At 37.4% G+C, this 20,019-nt stretch overlaps 1 protein-coding gene across 1 annotated transcript in view; it reads right to left on the bottom strand.

The window, feature by feature from the left end:
- ATXN10 (ataxin 10) overlaps positions 1–20,019 on the bottom strand; it is a gene marked incomplete at both ends in the record, with an annotated part of 107,696 nt that overhangs the window by 34,074 nt on the left and 53,603 nt on the right. The window contains one exon of the mRNA XM_080609836.1: positions 18,507–18,676. Within this exon, the coding sequence (XP_080465962.1) occupies positions 18,507–18,676 (170 nt within the window). The remainder of the gene's footprint in view (positions 1–18,506; positions 18,677–20,019) is intronic.

The raw sequence follows: 20,019 nt of genomic DNA, 5'->3' as shown, positions 1-20,019 counted from the left end.
AAATACAACAGAATTGCACACAGTGAACTGCAGCACTTGCAGTGCACTGTCAGACCCTAGGACTAAAAACAAAGTACCACAACCACCCAAGTGGTGGCAGTTTCCCATAGTTCCCCAGAGTTTCCTACTTCAATTCTGTGGCTTCAATAGTGATAATTTTTTTCAAGGAACTGTAAAGAATAAGATATTGTATATATTTATATTACCCAAAGTTCACAGCCAAGGAAGGGTGGGAGGAAAGTAAAAAAGAAAGCTAGCAGGCTAGAAGATTGGAAACAGCACACTGGTATTATTAATGGCATTCACTATTTTGTTTCCACATTCCCTTGTATGCAGAGCTTCCAAGATTTTAGTAACGGGTCAAAGAACAAACCAGTAATTTTTTTTGTACGTGTGTAAAGGACATGCACTATATTACATGTTAAGTATAAAACTATCTTTAATGATAATTAGATTTTTCATTAGGTTAGAGCACAGTAAAATAAAGCAAGTGTTTCAGCAAAGGAGTGTAAAATGCCTTTCTAGAACTCTACAGAACTTGTAAATGGCAAGCTGCAGGACCTGGCTGACTACTAAAGCCAGAAGACAGTTTAATGCTGTTTGCTGCTTGGGTTTTAAATCAGACCAGTCAGGGAAGCCTTCAGAAGTCTGCACCCAGCCATACAACTCCATTGCTTAATAACACCATACATAATACTCCTCACTGAGCAATGCCCATTTCACACTCCATTATATATAAAATGCTACATTTTCCAAGAAACATATAAATAACAGAACTACGGTCCTTTTCAAAGAAAAAACAAACAAACAAACAAACAAACCAGATCTTGCAATTACAATAACTGCTTTGTTTCAGGAGTAACAGATGTGGTCTCAGTTTACTGCAGAGCAATACATACAGCTTACTGGGGTAGGTTTCAAAGGAGGCTAATGCAGGTGCAAATCAAGTCTTGCACTGGGAAAGAAGCTTTAGACATAGAGTATTCTTTGAGACTGACTCCCATCTCCTTCCCAATAACTTTTCTCCTTTATGATACCTTCAAGTCATGGAGTATTCTTCATCCAAATAGAACAGCTAGCACATAATTTCAAATAGAAAGCAAAGCAAGTACATTTCTTTCATTTTTCAGAAGTAATTCATTGGCTCCCTTTTTATTTTATAATCCTGTACAAACTATCAATCCTGGTCTAAGCACTTCACTGTAAAGCCCTTTCATTTCTTCCTCCAAGCCATTTTATAACTAAATTCAGTACAATTTTTATTTACTCAGTGCTTAGTACACAAATACATCCTGTCAACTTTCATTAGAACAGTCAGGAAAGGCAAGAGAAAGTTGAAGTGTTCAGCTCAACTTCATAATGAGGACTAGGTCCTTTTTAAACCTTGATCAAACACCAAGCTCCTTTCAATCTACTTTCACAAGCTCTATATACTTGGCTATCAGTTTCTGCCCATATTACCTGAAAGAACAGCGATTAAAACCTATCACATTTACGCCGTATGCAGCAATAACAGACTGACAGGTGCTGGAGTTCACATATTTAAATTTCTTATGCCTTTTCAGTATTATGTGTCTGTAGAAAGCATCTATTGTAAAGTAAAACAAATTGTAAGCAGTGTTAAAAATAAGAAATTACCATAGATGAACAGAGTAACTTCTGGGTCAGTTTAACCTCGTTTACAAGTCAGATTGAATTAATTTCTTCATGACTGAACTAATGCCACAAACAACTACAGCAACATTTCTACTGAGAATACCTAGTCACATATTTTATGAATAAAAAACCCTCAAAGTTAAGAACTTTGCCTGAAGAAGGTACTCTCTTCAAGACAGATGTATCCCAGACAGACTAAATGATTTCTCCCATGCTGAAAACAAGCATTAAAAGAAAACAGACTTTCAGTGATGTGTTTAAAAGATTTCATAATATCAATGCAAGGGAAGCTGTGGCATGAGAGAAACACTTTTCAATGGAAAGGTATTCAAATACATTAAGAGAGGTTTTATTCAAGTTAATAATCAGTAACATGATGTGTTTGTTCTCACTTTATCACATTCTGCAAAACAATGACTATTTCAACAATTTATAAATATGTTTGTAACTCAAATTTGATTTCTCACCAGCTGTGTCATATAAACTAGTAATTTAATGAAAGCTGGAGATGTACTAATGAAGGTGTTCTGAATTGCCAACCTCTTATGGAGCAGCTAATGGCACTGTATACTAATATAAAACTTGGAAAATATCAGTGTTACGGAAGATTACAAACTAGCCTTTTCCATCATTTAAAGAAAAAAGGTATTAACTTAAGGTTTGTAAACCAGCATAGTTGCATTAAAGTATTATTCTTTATCAGCTTAAGTAAATAAATGGGGAAATCCCTGCGCATGCATACTATTTAAGCATTTAATGTTCCTCACACTGCAGAACAGAAAGGGTTTTACTTTGGTTTGGGGTCTTTTCTACAGCTCTTACAAAAACAGAACCAAATCCTAAAATATTCCAGGATTTTGCTAGTAATGGTGTTTCCTTTTTGATTTTTAACTGAAAAAGAATTCTGAATCTTTTAATGACTGTTGATCATTCTTGATACTTGCAACCCTTTTGCTAATGTAACTGCAGTTAAAAATAACTGCTAGAGTGTTTTCCCACTGACAACTGTTACAAAGGCTGATTCTGGTAGCATAAGTTTTCATAACTTTTCCATTATAGTTTTGGAAAATTCCAAATTGCCAAACCACAAAAGGACTGAGAAAACAAGCCAAATTATACTCTAGGTTACAGTAGTGTAATAGTTAAGTACTTGGCCCCCTCCAGCAGTTATCTACAAACATACCAATATAAAAGAACAGAATAAATCCTTGCACCTTACACTACATCCCCATAACAGCTGAGGAAATCAGTTATCAAATGACATGGTTTACTTGCTTCATAACCCAGCTCAACTGCATTCTGAAGTGCCACTGCTGACTCCGAACCCCTAACCCCTGGAGCACCCTTTGAGAAACAGATAAATGTAATACTTAACAAAACCCTCCTGCAGGTTGAGAGCTATCTGTATTTTGAAAACTATTTTTAATGAAAACAAACTACTGAAAAGGTTAGGAATTGGAGAATGTCATAAGGCTAATAGAGGAGCAGAGCACAGCAGCTTCAAAACCACGTGCTGCAACTCAAGAGGTCTGCAAATGAACTAGCAATGAGTTGTCAAAGGTTTACCTACACAAAACATCTTGAGATGAAGGGTCTCCATGGCCAAGCCAATGGGATCCACGGTCTATTTCCACTTACTGTAATTAAAACAAGTACAAGAATCATTGCAAGAGATGCAGAACATAGGGAGGAAGTAAGGAGAAGAATCATCCACATCATCCTACCTTATACCTGGCAGTGTTCAAGGCCAGGTTGAACGGGCCTTTGAGCAACCTGGTCTAGTGGAAGGTGCCCCTGCCCATGGCAGAAGGGGGGGAACTGGATGAGCTTTAATGTCCCTTCCAACCCAAACCATTCTATGATTCTATGATCTTAGGTGAACAATACACTGTTTAGGTCTGAATGCTGCAACAAACTTAGGTCATTCCAACTCATTTCAGGAGAACTTTTAATTGCATTAGTAAGAGATGCAGAGCAGGGATGCCAAGCTTGTGGTTGATGTTTTTTGCTGTACTTTTTGGATGGTCCCAAGGGGCTGTTGGCTCATAACAACTAGCACTCCTTTGGACAACACTCGGGAATGGCTGGGTATAGGGTGTAGGCTATAGGCTCTTCCCAAAGAGAGGTATGGGGAAGGTGGTTCTGTGATTTGATTTTGTGGGGTGAGATTAAGGTGAAGGAAGAAAAGTCTACAAAAGAGAACACTGTCATGCTGATATGAGCCATGCCAAACTCTGCAACCCGCCCTCCGGGCTCAGAATGGTTCCTAACACTTTTTACTTGCTGTTCCCACTAGTGACTGGCCCGATCCTCATGTGACACTGACTGTGTTTCTTTGCCAATGATCCAAAATTACGGAAAGTTGAGCAATTATTCTCTACATTTACCTAAACTTCTATTACCTGAAGGATACATATTTTCTTTTAATGAGTGACCAAGCATAACCTTTGCACAGGTTATGCAATGAGTGTGGTGAGACACTGGCACAGGTTGCACAGAGAAGCTATGGCTGCCCCATCCCTGGCAGTGTTCAAGGTCAGGTTGGACAGGACTTTGAGCAACCTGGTCTAGTGGAAGGTGTCCCTGCCTGCGGCAAGGGGGTTGGAATTGGATGAGCTTTAATGTCCTTTCCAACCCAAATCATTCTATGATTCTATATACATACATACATACACATATATGCACACATACACAAACTGATCAGTTGCCATAATATACTACTGTGGGGGGCCTTTTTGGGAAAAATACAGAACAGAGGTGTTACTTTTGGTGAAACTAACTGCATTATACATCACTAATCTTCCCATAACCAGTGTTTAGATTGTATTACTCATATATAATGTGAAAGAGATTTTCAAATTGTCTCTTTCAAATAAATCTCCTAAGAATCATAACTTTCATTCCATTCCTGGTAAAAAAAAAAAAAAAAGTTAAATCGTTCAATTGGAACTTTTTTAATTATTATTTGTTTTACATGCGCTGTCAGATCTTCTTCACTGATGGCAAGATGCAGTTCATCGAGAGATGCCAAAAGACAACATTAAAAAAATGAGCTATGGAGCAGTCTTGATGATGTGCAAAGAAAAAAGGATGACAGTTGAAAACATGACAAATTTTGTATAAACATAACTTTATGAATTTAGAGGCTGAAAAATTTACTTTGCAAGCCAGTAGTACTTTGAAAACTATGAGTGCAAAACTGTAAGTCTTGAACAATGTACGTAACTCACTGTGCAACGTAGATATGGTACAAGCCGTGAAAATTATGTTCCCCTGATGACAGTTTCCTGAGGAACAGAAGACCCAGTGTAAGGGATCTATTTGCAATATGAATGGGTATAATCAAGGCTATTTTGCAGTATTTTAATTTGAGATTCATTCTGCTTGCATAACTGCAGAAATATAATTTTGTTGCTTTTAAGCATTACAAAAAAATTTAGATAGTTGCCTATAAAGTAAAAACATCCAGTGTGCTCCATTTCAGTCTAATCATTTTTGAGGTGAGATTTCAGATTGCTTTATTTTTTTCAAGTTGTTAACAATCTAACTCATATTTCAAGTAAAATATTGAAACTGGACTTAATATGAGGAACAGCTCCATCTTGAAAAATAAAACTTTTGTTGTGGGTGGTGAGGTGTTGTATTCTCTTGCCTTGTTATTTCTTTTACCATTATTATTATTGGTGGTAGCAGTAGTGATTCGTGTTATACTTTAGTTACCAAACTGTTCTTATCTCAACCCATGGGAGTTGCATTCTTTCGATTCTCCTCCCCGTCCCTCCAGGAGCAGGGGGAAGAAAAGGCGGGGAGAAGTAGATTGCGTGGTTCTAATTTACGGCCTGGGCTTAAACCACGACAGCAACCCATTCCAGTGCCTCACCACCCTCACAGTAAAGAACTTCCTCCTTATATCCAATCTAAACTTCCCCTGTTTAAGTTTTAACCCGTTATCCCTTGTCCTATCACTACAGTCCTTAATAAAGAGTCCCTCTCCAGCATCCTTATAGGCCCCCTTCGGATACTGGAAGGCTGCTATGAGGTCTCCACACAGCCTTCTCTTTTCCAGGCTGAACAGCCCCAACTTTCTCTTCCTTTCCTAAGAAAGGAAGTGTACTGGGGGAGAAAGAAAGCTTAAAAACACTTTCTTAATTTTAAAAGTAAAAATTACATTTTTAACACTCCTACAATAGATCCATCTGGTGGCAGCTGACTGAGGTCCTGATTCAATGAGTTTTCTCCTCTCACTTTCTGATCCACCATTACTGTCAACCTGCTCCTGCAGGCTTTTCTATAAAAGTGTCAACCTGTCCCTTTGAAAACCATCTTCAAAGAAAACAATGTTTATTAATAAACTCCTATAGAAGTTTCCTTTGTTCTTAAAAAAAAAAACAACAAAACAAAACAGTGACTTGTAGGTCTTGAAAATTTAAAAAAACCCTAATTTTATGATTGCATTTATTTTGATACAAATTTCAGCTACTGAAATGTACCCTCCAGCTCTGCTCATATGAGATTTTTTTTTAATTTAATGGACTTGCTAGGATGAGTCCCTGTGCATGTGTAAGTTTCCTTTAATGAGGTTTTAACAACATGGTGTAGACATTTACTTTGTGAAGAGTAATGAAGCTGTGCCTTGAAACAAGAACTCTCTCTAGGTTTTCAGTTACAACCTGCAGGTTTGACTTCATAAGCACAGACCTGTAATCAAATCAGTGATCTGTTGCAAAAAAGGCAAAAACTAATATAAATAAAGCTAAACAGAACATGTAAAATTTGATAAACAATTGGCTTAGTGCTTGAGGATATATATGCATGTCTTGTTTTGCATAATAAAATTTTAATGTAAATTGACCATATAAAAGGATACATTTATTATAGAATTTTTAAAACAACATGTATGACACTTTTACAAATTTAAAAACTTAGAATTATGTTCATCATATAAGAGTTCACCTAAAAGCTGGGAATTTTACTTCCATAGTACCTGCAGTTGTTATTCCCAGACTGCAAGACATTTAGAGACACAACTACTCAAAAAACCCCTCTGGTAGTTGTAATTTAGAGGTAAATTAAGAAATGAGTATGCAGTCTCCTTATGTATAGCTTCATGTATCATCTCGCTCAATAGCCTGAGGCATTAGCAAGCTTTCAGTATGAAATTTAGTGCTAGAGCACGCATACCTGAGTTATTGTATATCATGCATACTAAATATATGGCTTTTATAGACATATAAATCACAACATCAGGATCCTTGTGTTTTCTAAATGTAAAGTTGATCTTAATCTCACCAAGGTGGCTAAATTTATCTTAATAAGAGAATGTGATCCTGTGCAAAGGTTATGCTTGGTGAATCATTAAAAGAAAATGCGTATTCTTCAGGTAATAGGAATTTAGGTAAATGTAGAGAATAATTGCTCAACTTTCTGTAATTTTGGATCATTGGCAAAGAAACACAGTCAGTGTCACATGAGGATCGGGCCAGTCACTAGTGGGAACAGCAAGTAAAAAGTGTTAGGAACCATTCTGAGCCCGGAGGGCGGGTTGCAGAGTTTGGCATGGCTCATATCAGCATGACAGTGTTCTCTTTTGTAGACTTTTCTTCCTTCACCTTAATCTCACCCCACAAAATCAAATCACAGAACCACCTTCCCCATACCTCTCTTTGGGAAGAGCCTATAGCCTACACCCTATACCCAGCCATTCCCGAGTGTTGTCCAAAGGAGTGCTAGTTGTTATGAGCCAACAGCCCCTTGGGACCATCCAAAAAGTACAGCAAAAAACATCAACCACAAGCTTGGCATCCCTGCTCTGCATCTCTTACTAATGCAATTAAAAGTTCTCCTGAAATGAGTTGGAATGACCTAAGTTTGTTGCAGCATTCAGACCTAAACAGTGTATTGTTCACCTAAGATCATAGAATCATAGAATGGTTTGGGTTGGAAGGGACATTAAAGCTCATCCAGTTCCCCCCCTTCTGCCATGGGCAGGGGCACCTTCCACTAGACCAGGTTGCCCAAAGGCCCGTTCAACCTGGCCTTGAACACTGCCAAGGATGGGACAGCCACAGCTTCTCTGGGCAACCTGTGCCAGTGCCTCACCACCCTCATTATAAAAAACATTTTCCTTATGTCCAATCTAAAGCTCCCCTCTTTCAGTTTAAAACTGTTACCTCTTGTCTTTTCACTAGATTACAAACAGCAAACCAGAAAATAGCTTATTTCTACTGGTTATCAACCTCCGTATTCCCTACATTTAGGGAAAATACTCATTTTCATAAATTACAACAATGAACAATAAGAAAAGAACACCATCTTGACAGGAAGACTGTATTTGCAGTTTCAGTACAAGTGTGTGGGTTGGTGCTCAAAGTACATATGAAAGAAAGTAGAGCTCTCTTCTGTACGTCCTCAAATCACTAAACTTTTACCCCTACAGGACATTTATGATAACCCACCAGAGTGATTAGATATTAGTTATTATATTGAACTTAAATCTTACTTTATCTTGTGAAGAATAACTTTGGTCAAAACTATCCATTAGTTGTGCATCACAACTGCCAGTAGTTTTAATGCCTACTTTAGCCATTTAGAACCTGCACAAAGAAATTTGTTTTCCCCCAAACCTAAACCAATGGCAAAAAGAGTGCACTTCAGAATTTTGTACTGTGAAGGTGCATCCATCTGTATCAGTGTCTGGAAGGTGGATAAACATACGTGCAGTGCTGTTGTCTATTCAGTTACTCTCTCTCATACCAAATCCATGAGGGTACTCTGACTTTCAGTGCTTCAGATGATTTTGACACAGTACGTTTGATGTTACTCCCACTGCTACAATATCTAAATACAGGCAGTGCTCCATTCAAGGAACTTGAACTAAAACCCAGTTGTTTTCCCAGTGTCTTTACTAGATCTATGGTCAATGTCCTTTCAAAATCCCTCCTATAAACCACTTCTGCCATAACAATCTGAACAAGTCTGACTGACCACAATTATGGTGTGTGAACTTGGGAGAGATGCAGTTTCAAACATATAAATGCTAATGAGACTGTTACCTCTGCCACTTCTTTATAGAAACACTAGAGCTTTTTTGATTAAAGCATAAAACAATTTCAAAAAGCACAGTTAATGTGAATTGCCAAAATAAAGGTAGACTGTAAAAGAAATATTGTCTGTTCTCCCTCAAAACACTGACAGAAGATCTTCCCTATTTATAAAGTCCTTAAACAATGCGATAACTGAAATATTTTTCTAAAATCTTCTTAAAGAATACAAGATGTTCTCCTCACCTGTTCTACTATTGTGTAGCTAAAAGAAAGCATGAAAAGCTAGGTAGGTTTCTTTCAATCATTGGCCTTTGACATCAATGAGATGAGATAATCCATATTTAATAAAACAGTGCAAAAGTGATCACTAATTATTTTCCTATTATTGCAGCCCTCTCATAACATTTGGGCTCTTCAAAGAGCTCTGCATTTCAAGCAGAAAAGATAACTGAATGAAATCCTGCAAATAAAAGCCGGACAGGCTGAATCTTTGCCTACATGGACATGTGCACCCTCATTTATTCTCTTCTCCCCATTTCTGCAGCCTTTAAACATGACACGATTCAAATACTTTGGTCCCCTTTGGTTACTGACATCACCAAACTTCGCTCAAGCATTGCTAATGCTGAAGAGCAAGCACCAGAATACTGCAGGTCTAACAATTTAGAACAAACAGCATCACCCAACGGCAGAAATTCAAAACTGCAGAAGACAGTCTGCACTTTCTCTTTTCTAAGATACAAAGAAAAAGAAGGAGAAAGTGAGAAAAACCCCCAACAATCCACAACTAGGGAAACCAATGGTCTCTATCTCAAGACTAAGCAGGTGCTCTGATACAGCCTCGTGCTTCAACAGGAATTTTACATTTTTCAGGGTTGGTGACAGAAGTTACACTGGCTCGAAAGCACACAGGTGAATAGAACTGAAGGCTTTTGATAAGGCAAAGCCAGGATGAAGCGTGCAAGACAATTCACCTCTACTGAACCTAACGATGGGCTGCCACATGAGTGCGGGGAGTTAAGTAACTGAACTCCACTTTGACGAAACAGAAACAAAACACCAGACTTGTGTAAGCACATTTGTAAGCTTCTATCTAGCTTGATGCTTCTCTGATTTTTGTGGGAAAATTAATATCAGGGTTCAGTAGCATTTGTTCAGCATCCTGCTTGCTGACCACCGGTAAGGAATGCTCCACCACCCCCTTCCACAAGCCTCCACATAAAGTCTCCTTCATGTCCTCCTCATCCTGAATGTAGCACAGAGTACCACTAAATCCATGAGTTAGCACAGTAAATTCATCACAAAATGTAGAATATCACATATATTATGCTCCATTATTTCCTCAACAAAAAACCCAAATAACTGCATATAGGATGGCAGTTAAGGTAAGACAGGAAAACTCCAAGTTCATGCCGAGGTTAGAACAACGAAAAATGACACAGAAAGCTAATGAAATTCCTTGTTATCATAATGTAAAATATGTGTCACTTGTATCTGACACCAGTAAAAGCAGAAAGAATTTGGATTAACAATTCAGACCCGAGCTGGAGAAAAAGTATTCAGAAAGGCAGACATCTTTCTACACATGGTGGTCTTGGTTCAAACCATCAGCAACACTGACAATAAGTAGGAAACACAAATTTTCTGCCTGCAATACAGGGCTCAGTACGTCTTCCAAGACCCTTCAAAAAATAAAAAAAAAATTATTAGCCACATCAGAAGGTGGTTATTTTAGTAACGGTTTTCATAACACTGAGTACCCCAAAAAGATTAAGTTCTTCACCAGCTAGTAAACAAGTGAGAAACATTTTTGGTTGATACAGTGCTCTTAACTTAACTGAGAATGATATATGGAACAACAATGAAAAAATTCTGAATATCTCAGAATATTTTGCAAGCCACTGGAACTTTAACATCCCTTGTCTTACTGAAGCATTTAAATCCAAGCTGGAGAAAGGAAAAATAAAGCTGTCATGACTCCCAGACTCCTTTTTCTAGATGCTAGGTCACATCATCTCGCATTGTTATAGGCCTCAAAATATATACCTGGACAAAGAAATTACAAAGCTGATTGAGATTGATGAGGAAAGCAAAGACATTTTCAGTTTTCAGTAGACTTTAAACTAGGGTATTTACCCAAAAGATGCTGGGGCTATTCTTGAAGAGAGAAAACACCTGCAAAGTCCATGAGAACACTCCTCTGTCTTACAAAGGAGGTAACACACCAAGAACCCACCTCTGATATCCACAGCACAGCTGTAACCCCTCATTATATGATTTACCCTGTGTTTACAGAAATTAGTCCAAGCAGCGATGACTACCACACAATATACGTTTCAAGCAAGTACTATGTCAGGTCATTCTGCAAATGGATAAGTCTAAAAAGCCTGCTACAGCACAAAATACTCTCTGCTGAACATCAAGCTTATACACATGGTAGACATGAATTGGTAACTACTATTCAGTCCACTGGACCAGGAAAAGAGCTTCAGGAATCTCTGAGAATTCTTCCATATAAAGGCCAATACCTTATCTTTTTTGCAATTTCAGTCTGGCTTAAAATGAGTATTTTCATATGTGCTGCTCCTCCCTAGGCAAATTAAATATAAATGTTATAGATGCAGTTTCAATACTTAGAATAAGTTTATTGTGAGTTTGAAAAAGGTCTGGAAATGGCTGTTTGACAACAGCGTGCTGAGCTTTGCTTTAAAAAGGGCTAGAGTCTTGTGTTGTGCTGCAAGGGCAATAGGGCTAAACACCAAACAGGGTTCAAAAACCTTCCAGAGTCAAGAAGAGGCCAACAAGCCCATAAGTTGGTACTGACTATGGAAAGGTATGCAGAGGCAGCTTGTTTTAATTCTGAATGTTAGAAGACATCTAGCCATCTTACTTTTTTTCTATCTTCCCTTTTCACTATAAATCAAAACAATTAATTTCTAGAGCTATCAAACATCTGAATTTAAAAGACTGAACTTCACAAGACAATCTTCCTCTCACAGCCTTCCTTTTACTCCAAAATACCCAAGTCCTGTTCTTGCTTTTGGCAAATGTATGCTGCATAGAATCATTCTACAGACATCTTCACATTGGCAGAAGCCAATGTAGTTTACACTTATGTATATTCAAGGTTTGGTCAGAATCTCAGCCTATGATTCATGAGAACATAATAATAAACACATGGATCTTTATACCCCTTTATCTGTTAGATGGCAATTATAGTAATCCTCCACATGAAGCAAGCCAATAACATACAAGAAACTAAGTATGGTACTGTGCATATGTCAGCCTTCACCTAATCACTGAGGATATCCAGACAATCAATACGTGAAGATATCTCTTATGTAGTGTGCAATTTAAATATCAAATGGAATCTGTTTAAAATAAAAGCTTTAGAAAAACAAAAAATAGCTTATGCATTACTAAAATTACCTTTAATATGAAACTTTGCCTGTGCCTAAGTCCATCTAGGTTCCTCGCAAGAGAAAACTTCAAGTGAAACTGGTCAAACTGGACAAGTCACAACAACTTGATCAACTCTACCAATTGCCAAAAATTTGTAATTGGAATAGAAGCAGAACAAGAGTGAACAATAACTTGTTGCCTGTAAAGGGGCAGCACAACATAATAGTTTTGGATTATTCTCTAACAACAAATCAATCATATTGTTCTAAAAATAATTTAGCACTTCATAAACAATACTGCAGTGGGCACGTATCTCTGACCTAAGGTCAAAAAAAATCCACATCAACCCTTTAATACTCATAGTGTCCCACCACTTGGAGATCTTGTAATTCTTTTGTATTTAACAGTCTCCAGCACTTTGAAGAAAATCTTGGCACTTCATTAATCGATTGTGACGGAACCGAAAACTAAAATAAAATCCATATGGGACCAAGACTAGAGACAGTTACCTTGGATGTCAAAACAGACACTTTTAAAGACACTCTTGAACCAGAGCTACTTTTCTACTTGGGGTAAGTCTATATCAGTCAGGTAGGAATCTTGTTTCTCCAGCAAAACCTAGGTTTTTTAAAGCACTTTTCTGAGAAAGCCCATTTTAAGCTTTATTGATGACTTTTACAGTGCTATACCTACACAAAACTTACCCATTAAAGGGCTCAGTCCTGCAACTCCCTGAATGCTTTGTCCTTGTCTAGCAAAGCATTAAAACATACAGACAAGCACAACATTAGAACAGCCCCATTCAAACAGTGGAACCAGGCAGAACTTTACAGTTAGTTGTGAAGGAGCTCACAACTTTGGATCATCCATACCCAAAAGGCTCCACTGTTTCTGCTCAACTCTTAAGTAAAGAATCTTGCCCATTTTTGGCTTATGTTTAAAATTAGGAAAATATGATAACCACAATTATGCAGGTTTCTAATGAAGAAATCAAAGCAGTTTATTTCTCCTCCCTCTCTCAACAGCACACAGATAAATGTGGGATGCTCTTCACTGCAAGTAACTCAAATCCTGCCATGCCAGGACAAATGTAATTACTTTAAAAAGTTAAACTAATCCTGAAAAAAACAAACAAAAAAACCCCAACGAAAACCCCCCCAAAACCCCAGAAATTGGATAAGCTCATAGAGTCTTTCTGAAAACCTCAGGCAAGAAAAAGCCAATTGTTAAGTAAAACAAAGTATTTGTCTTTAGTTTGAAATTTTCTATTTTATAATCACTACAGCAAGAAGACTAAGTTAAGGAGTCAAACAGTGACAATTTTATCTACAGGTGCTGGCACCTTTTTCTAACTGTCTTCTAACTGGATACATTACACACCCTGCCCGAATGAAAAAAAGAATGAAAAACCGAATTCCAAACAAGTCAAATCTTGTTTATACTTTCAGGCAGAACAGTCTTCAAATTAGGGAGCTAGTCTCATATACAGCAATTTGGCTTAGATATATATATAAAAAAATATCAAAGTTACGGTAATCACATAAACCAGTATCCAGATGTTTTATTTGCTACTTTATTCTGTAGAAGCTTCCACTTCACCACCACCTTTTCTCCCAGAAAACTTTCTCAAGCCTGCAGTGACAAACCCCAACATAATTACATTAGAGGAAGCATTGCTGCCACCTCAAATAAAAAGCAGGCATGTAAAAAAAATTCCTTCATAAATTGTTCACCTCATTAGAGTGATTCCATTTCGGTAGGAAGGTGCCAGTACCAAAGACAACCCTGTATTTCACTTCTTTTTTTTCCTCTATATAAACAGAGCAACTTTACCGAAGAAACACACACTGAATTCAGAGACTAATATCCTATCACTGGGTCCATCAGCATCTCTAGTATCTAAAATGTCTTTGGCCTAAGGGTATGGATTACTTTATTTACCCGAAGGCATCGGTTTTGCTTTAAACAGGCTGATTAAGAGACATCTCAAAGATACACTTGTGCGCATTCACTATTCTGGAGAGCACAGAGGTCTCACAGCATATATCAAACTACCCCAGCATACTAAACGTATTGCTAGAGTAAGCAAGTAGCAATAAACTACCTATTCTATCAGTAATGAGAGTCACTTAAAGACAGCAAAGCCAATGCAAACAGATTACAGCACCAAACCCAATCTGAGTGCTTTGTTCTAAGTTAGGCTTAACTTTGCATTCAGAAACATCAAAATTTTCCCTTCAGGATCCCTCTCAAAAGGCAACAGTGCAGTCTGATCTCAGTAGGCACACGTTCTGCCAGTTGGCTGCTCCCATGTTGCAAGTAACGCAGCTCATGTCTCACATCTAGCTTGTTCCAGACAACACTGCATCCTTCAGTAATAGTTTTCACAGGATAGAACCCTCAGGCAATTCAGACTCCCCGCTTTGATCTCAGAGGTAACAGTGAACACTAAAGTGAATAGTGAATAAAGACTGCAATTAAACTTTGTCAAGCTTTCTACTTCCTTTCAATCCCCTATTTACGTCCTCCAGCAAGACTTGTGATTGAAGCCTATCTAATTCCTCTCTTTATAAGAGAGGAGGGGAAACAATGCAGAATAAAGTCTACATTATTTCATTCCTTACTCAAGTACTGATGACACTTGCAATTAAATCAAGTATTTTAAACAAGTCATATTGCATAAACACCTCACAACATAAACAATACTTTCAGGGAACAGTAATAAGTTTGTGCAGAGTAATGCTACTTGTCACAACGAGGCAGAGATCAGTCATCTCACCTTCCAGTACACATTCTTGTAAATGAGCAAAGAAAGAGAGGTGCAGATTAATTGCTGTGACCTATTTTGTATTTATTTCATTTCTACAATAAAGGATTATAACCTCTAGACTTCATCCATTAGGTTTCTTTTGGAAGTTTTACTCTTCATTAAAACAGTTCTACTATACTAAACCAGCAGAAAGAGCTGCACTGAATCCATCACTTCATAGCTCAAAAAGTGAGAGCAGAAATTAGGTATAAATTCTGTCCAAATCACAAATCTGAGGTGTTCAGAAGGCAAGTCAAACAAGGTGAGGGGAGCATGGAGAAGTTTTCACTTTTCCTTTGATAACTTCATTCATTAACTACCAGCCAAAGCCTCCATTCCTTGCTCAGCCTCAGAACTCATCTCCTTCCTTCCAGAATACTTAAGAAAAACATACAATGTGTATTTGTCAACGAGACATAACAAAATAACAAAATACAGGATTGCACCATATGCATGACAATAACTCTTTACAGGTTTTCCCTTTACAGAGACAGAAAGCACAGGAGAATTGCACATCAGCTGTAGGCTTTTGGCAGGTTCAGCACAGAAGTAGCTCAACGTTTGGTGTCTTAAGTACAACACTTATTTTTTCTTCTCTTCTCTTATCTTTATGCAAAAGCGTGCACATCTAAAGACATGCATGTACCAAACATTTATCAGTCCAAAATGAACATTTTATCAGACATTCTTCTTACAAATACCAACCCATCCAGCCTCACAAAACATGCAAGTGGGCAGTAAGCCTGGCAAGACCCATTTTAATAACTGCATCTCAGTATACGACTCAAATGTCTGCCCACTCCTTTATATCTTAAGAACTTATCACAATAGTAAATATCACATAGTAAATAAAACTATGAGGAAAAAAAGATGCAAAGAATGTATTCCTGGTGCTAACAGAGTACAAGCTAAAGAATGCTTTTTAGAAAAACAAATAACGATATAAAACAGAAAGCAAAGAAGCAATAAAGCACTCTATTTCTTCATTTCAAAGCATTACAAGATTTTTCACCACTGCCCACAAACCAGTGCACTAATCCCTTGCAATTATTGTTCTTATTGCAGGTGGAAACCATAAACAGAGATGGTGAAGCAGCCTTTGCAGAGCAATTATCCTTCTGCTTCAGGCATTCTGTTGCTTTCACTCTGTCACTAATGCCCCATGCAGTAGGACTTCACCACTGTACTTCAGCAGACCCGTGGTGCACAAAACATACGCTGGCTCAAGACCCACCTGCAGAGAACCGGCAGGCAGTCACTCAACTCTAGAAGAAGCTCCTCAAGATACTGATGCAACTCTGTCCACTTAGGGCACTTAGCCCAAGTCACCACTGGGGTCCAATGGCTCATGTTTTCAGAATAGGTCAGGCAGACCAACGCCATGCATTATAAAATTAGGGGCTATATTTTTTGTTATTTATTAGCAGTAGTACACAATTACTCAATTTACTAATGCATTATCATTGTTACTGGGAAAAGAACTCCTCTAGGACTAGAAATTACAGCAAAATATTAGAGAAAACAAGTGTAAAAGCCTCAGCTAGTTAGAGTCAGAATACTAGCAGTGCTGTTCAAAAGCCTTTGGTAAGTGCCCTTTCATGCTAAGCAACCAGCTAAACTGACTGCAGAGAAGGCCACTTTCCCAGCTTGTGCCTAGAATTCACACAGAAAGCCGCACAAAAGCAACAGCCAACAGTAAAGCCCAAGTTCTCTCAGATGTGTTGGCCAGTATGCTTGTTACATAAAAATACAATCTAGCCGGTATTACATTAATTTTGACTGAATACAGAAAGTAAACTCTGTGTAAACCCAATAATGGATATAAAGTAAGATCTATATCGTGAGATACTATTCTGAGTTTGGGAACCCAGGAACTAACCCCACTTTCATTCAGTTCTAGCTCTGACTCATACACCACTTTGAACAATTCACTCTCATCTCAAAACCTCATTTTTTTTTAGCTGTGCAATGATACGGGCTGCTTTCCCCTTCCTCACAAGCATGTGTTTATGTGTGGAAATGGCCTTAAAAATGACAAGTGCATTTACCAGAACCAATTTAAATGTATGAAACAAACTGAAGGTACAGACAGTGTATCATAGTATTGGCATTTCTAAAGTTTCAACGGCACTTAAATAATGTTCCATGATATCACACAAAAGAATCTAAGTAATTTTCAAGACAGCATAAAGCAATAATATTTTGCAGGCAGTTTAAGGCAAGTTAATACCTACCTTCCATTGGAAACACTAAGTCTGCTTGCCTAATTGCTCCAGGGGCCTTTGAAAATCCCAGCAAAATGAACAATAAGTAGTAAATCAACCCTTTCAAGTGGAAGCAACATCTTCCCCTCCACTATCATATGGTATTCCACAAAAATGTATTTCACTTACACAAACACATATTATACCGTAACGGGTCAGAGACTGAGGTATGCAAGAGTGATTAACAGTATTAATTTTTCAGAAATGTTAATATCTTTTATTATATTCTGTAATATGAATGGGGAAAGTGAGGATCATTACTGTATTTCCCATCTATACACCCATATTATTAGCATTTGTCAAAGTGGGTAGCATTCCTCAGATTCTCCATTCCTTCTTTGATACAGCCTTTCTTCCATGTTTTTCATTTTCCAGCCTAAAAATTACTTCCTTGACAGCAGGTGAAAACTTTGATTCAAGTTAATAAAGAAAGGAAAAGAAACCCAAATTTCCCTGTTCAATTACAAACAGCAAGTAACAAAGGCTACTCAAGACCATTTCTTTCCAGGACAAGGCTGCCAGAAAAAAAGACACTTTAAGAGAAAGCGAAGATATGGGAATCAAGAGAAGGCTTCTGTAAAACAAGAAACTCACAAGGAAGAACTAGAGAAACAGAAACCTTTCACTAAGCTGAGACTTCTGTAATCCCATATGTGGTTGCTTAAGCCAAAGAGTAAGATAATCTAATTGATTTTTGGAAGTGCTCAGATGAGCTGTAAGACAACATCATTTCATGACTGCTTTTCTTGCTGAAATTAGGTTAGTCTAGCAAGTCCTGGAAGAAAACCACATCTTTTATCACTCTTAAGAAAAAAGGTTTTGTATTTAAAAACATGCTGTTGTTTCCTCTTTTTCCTCATTGTGGAAACAAAACTAATTTTCCATACAGAAATTCTAAAGATAAATGGTTCAAAGTGATTTGATGGAAACAGACCTACATTTTTAAAGTGTCATGAAAAAATATAAGAGGAATGAGGGAAGAAACATTAGATACTAATTCAAAGATTGAAAATTAAATTCATGCAACAATTCTCATCCATTTCCTTCAAAGTAAAGCTGAGCTTTGGTCTCAGATATTTTCTTGTCAAAGAAAGTATAAATGTGAAAACAACAAAGGAATTTGTCACTGGACTGCATTCTATAGGATTAAAGTAAAAGACAGGCGTACATTACATTGTTATTAAAAAGTCAGCATATCTGTGATAGTAATTCCTTTACATGACCAGTTCTATCCAATCTAGATCAACAACATATTTTCATCAGTGATGTTACGGTCAGGCATACTCTTCCATTCATATGTCAGAGTTCTGCCAGAAAAAGGTATAAATTTACCTTGTCTTGGTTTTCCTTATTTTTGTAACACAGATTTCCAATCAAACGAATGAGATGAGATTTAAAATCCACAGCTGGATGCAAAACTTCTTCCTGCCCTGTCATAGCATGTGTGGCAGTAAATACATTTACAGTCTGTTTCCCAGCAAGATGAGTTAATCTCAGGGTATCTACAGAAAACAAGAATATTTAAATTAATTAATTACCACATGAAAATTAGTATCACTTTGCACAAAACTTTACTACTAATTGTTAGGTTCAAAGTCAATCAACAGAATTTGAGATATTCAGCAATTATGTCAAAAGAACTTTGAGAATTTTTGTAATTTCTTAATTTGTGCTAGCATAACCATTAAAGGCCATCTCAAGGTCAGAAGGTGGTTTTGCATCCTTTTTACACATCTACATAGTTCAGACAGGAAGTCTGAAGGCTGGTGCTATCAGTCTGTACTTGAAGAGTTAGACTTTGCAGGCTGTTGATTCTGGCACTGTAAATACATTGCTAAACTCAAGGATTTTTTAGAAAATTTCATTTAGCTAAAGCCTGTCACAACATCACATCCTAATCACAAAATTACTTTTTTCTCTCTTTTCCAATCCATTCTAGCTCTGTAGCATGAGAGGATTTTGAGTACAGATAGCACCTTTACACACCTGAACAAATCCTTCAGTGCTGTAATCTTGTCAACTAAGAAATACTAATGTTCCTGTATGGCAAATGCTAGTTTATGGCAACTAGGATTTTTTCTACAATGCTCCAGGGAGAAATCAGGGAGAAAGGAAACTAAAATCTGTGAAAATAACATCCTACAAAGAGAACACACCTAGAAGAAAAGTTGAAATCATGTGAACACCGGAGAGCTCATATAGCTGAAAAGCAAATTCACTAAAGGCTGCACAGATATTTCAAAATTAAGAAGTATTTCCCCTCTAAGTGACCTGCAATACTAAAAAATGTCCTGTTATGCCACTATCCCCAGGATTCTTCATGCAACTTACATTAGAACAATGAAGACATAGCAAAACCAGGTTACAGAATAGGAGGGTAATTAACCCCTACACTCATTCTGTTCTAGATATGGCAACATCCATAGCAGAATGAGCACTAGATTTCCTGGATTTAAATTAGAGGAACCATCATTTATAGTTTCACACCCAGATGGTTGATACAGGGAAGAAAAAAAAATCTCTGTGCTGATAAACAGGTAACTACATTTTGGTAGGTTTTTTTAAATATGAAACTACACTAGGGCCTAGAGGCCTCCTGTATGACAGCTACCACTTAACAGTTCATATTCTGAAACAGGAAAAAAAACCCAACCAAACAACGCTCTCCTGATTGCCCCTAAAAATGTCATCATAAAAATTGCTTTTAACAAACTCTTCTTTCACAGAAATTCGTCTGTTTTTGTACATTCATGAAATTTGTCAGTCGTGCATCCTTTTCATGGCATTTCACTTTGTGTGCTGCTTTGCCTTAAAGTCTTACTACTTCCCCACACCCAATACATAA

The sequence above is a fragment of the Psittacula echo genome (assembly GCF_963264785.1).
Source record: "Psittacula echo genome assembly, chromosome: 1".
Classification (NCBI taxonomy): Eukaryota; Metazoa; Chordata; class Aves; order Psittaciformes; family Psittacidae; genus Psittacula; species Psittacula echo.
Note: the sequence above shows the minus strand (reverse complement) of the source record. Positions and strands in the feature narration are given on the sequence as shown.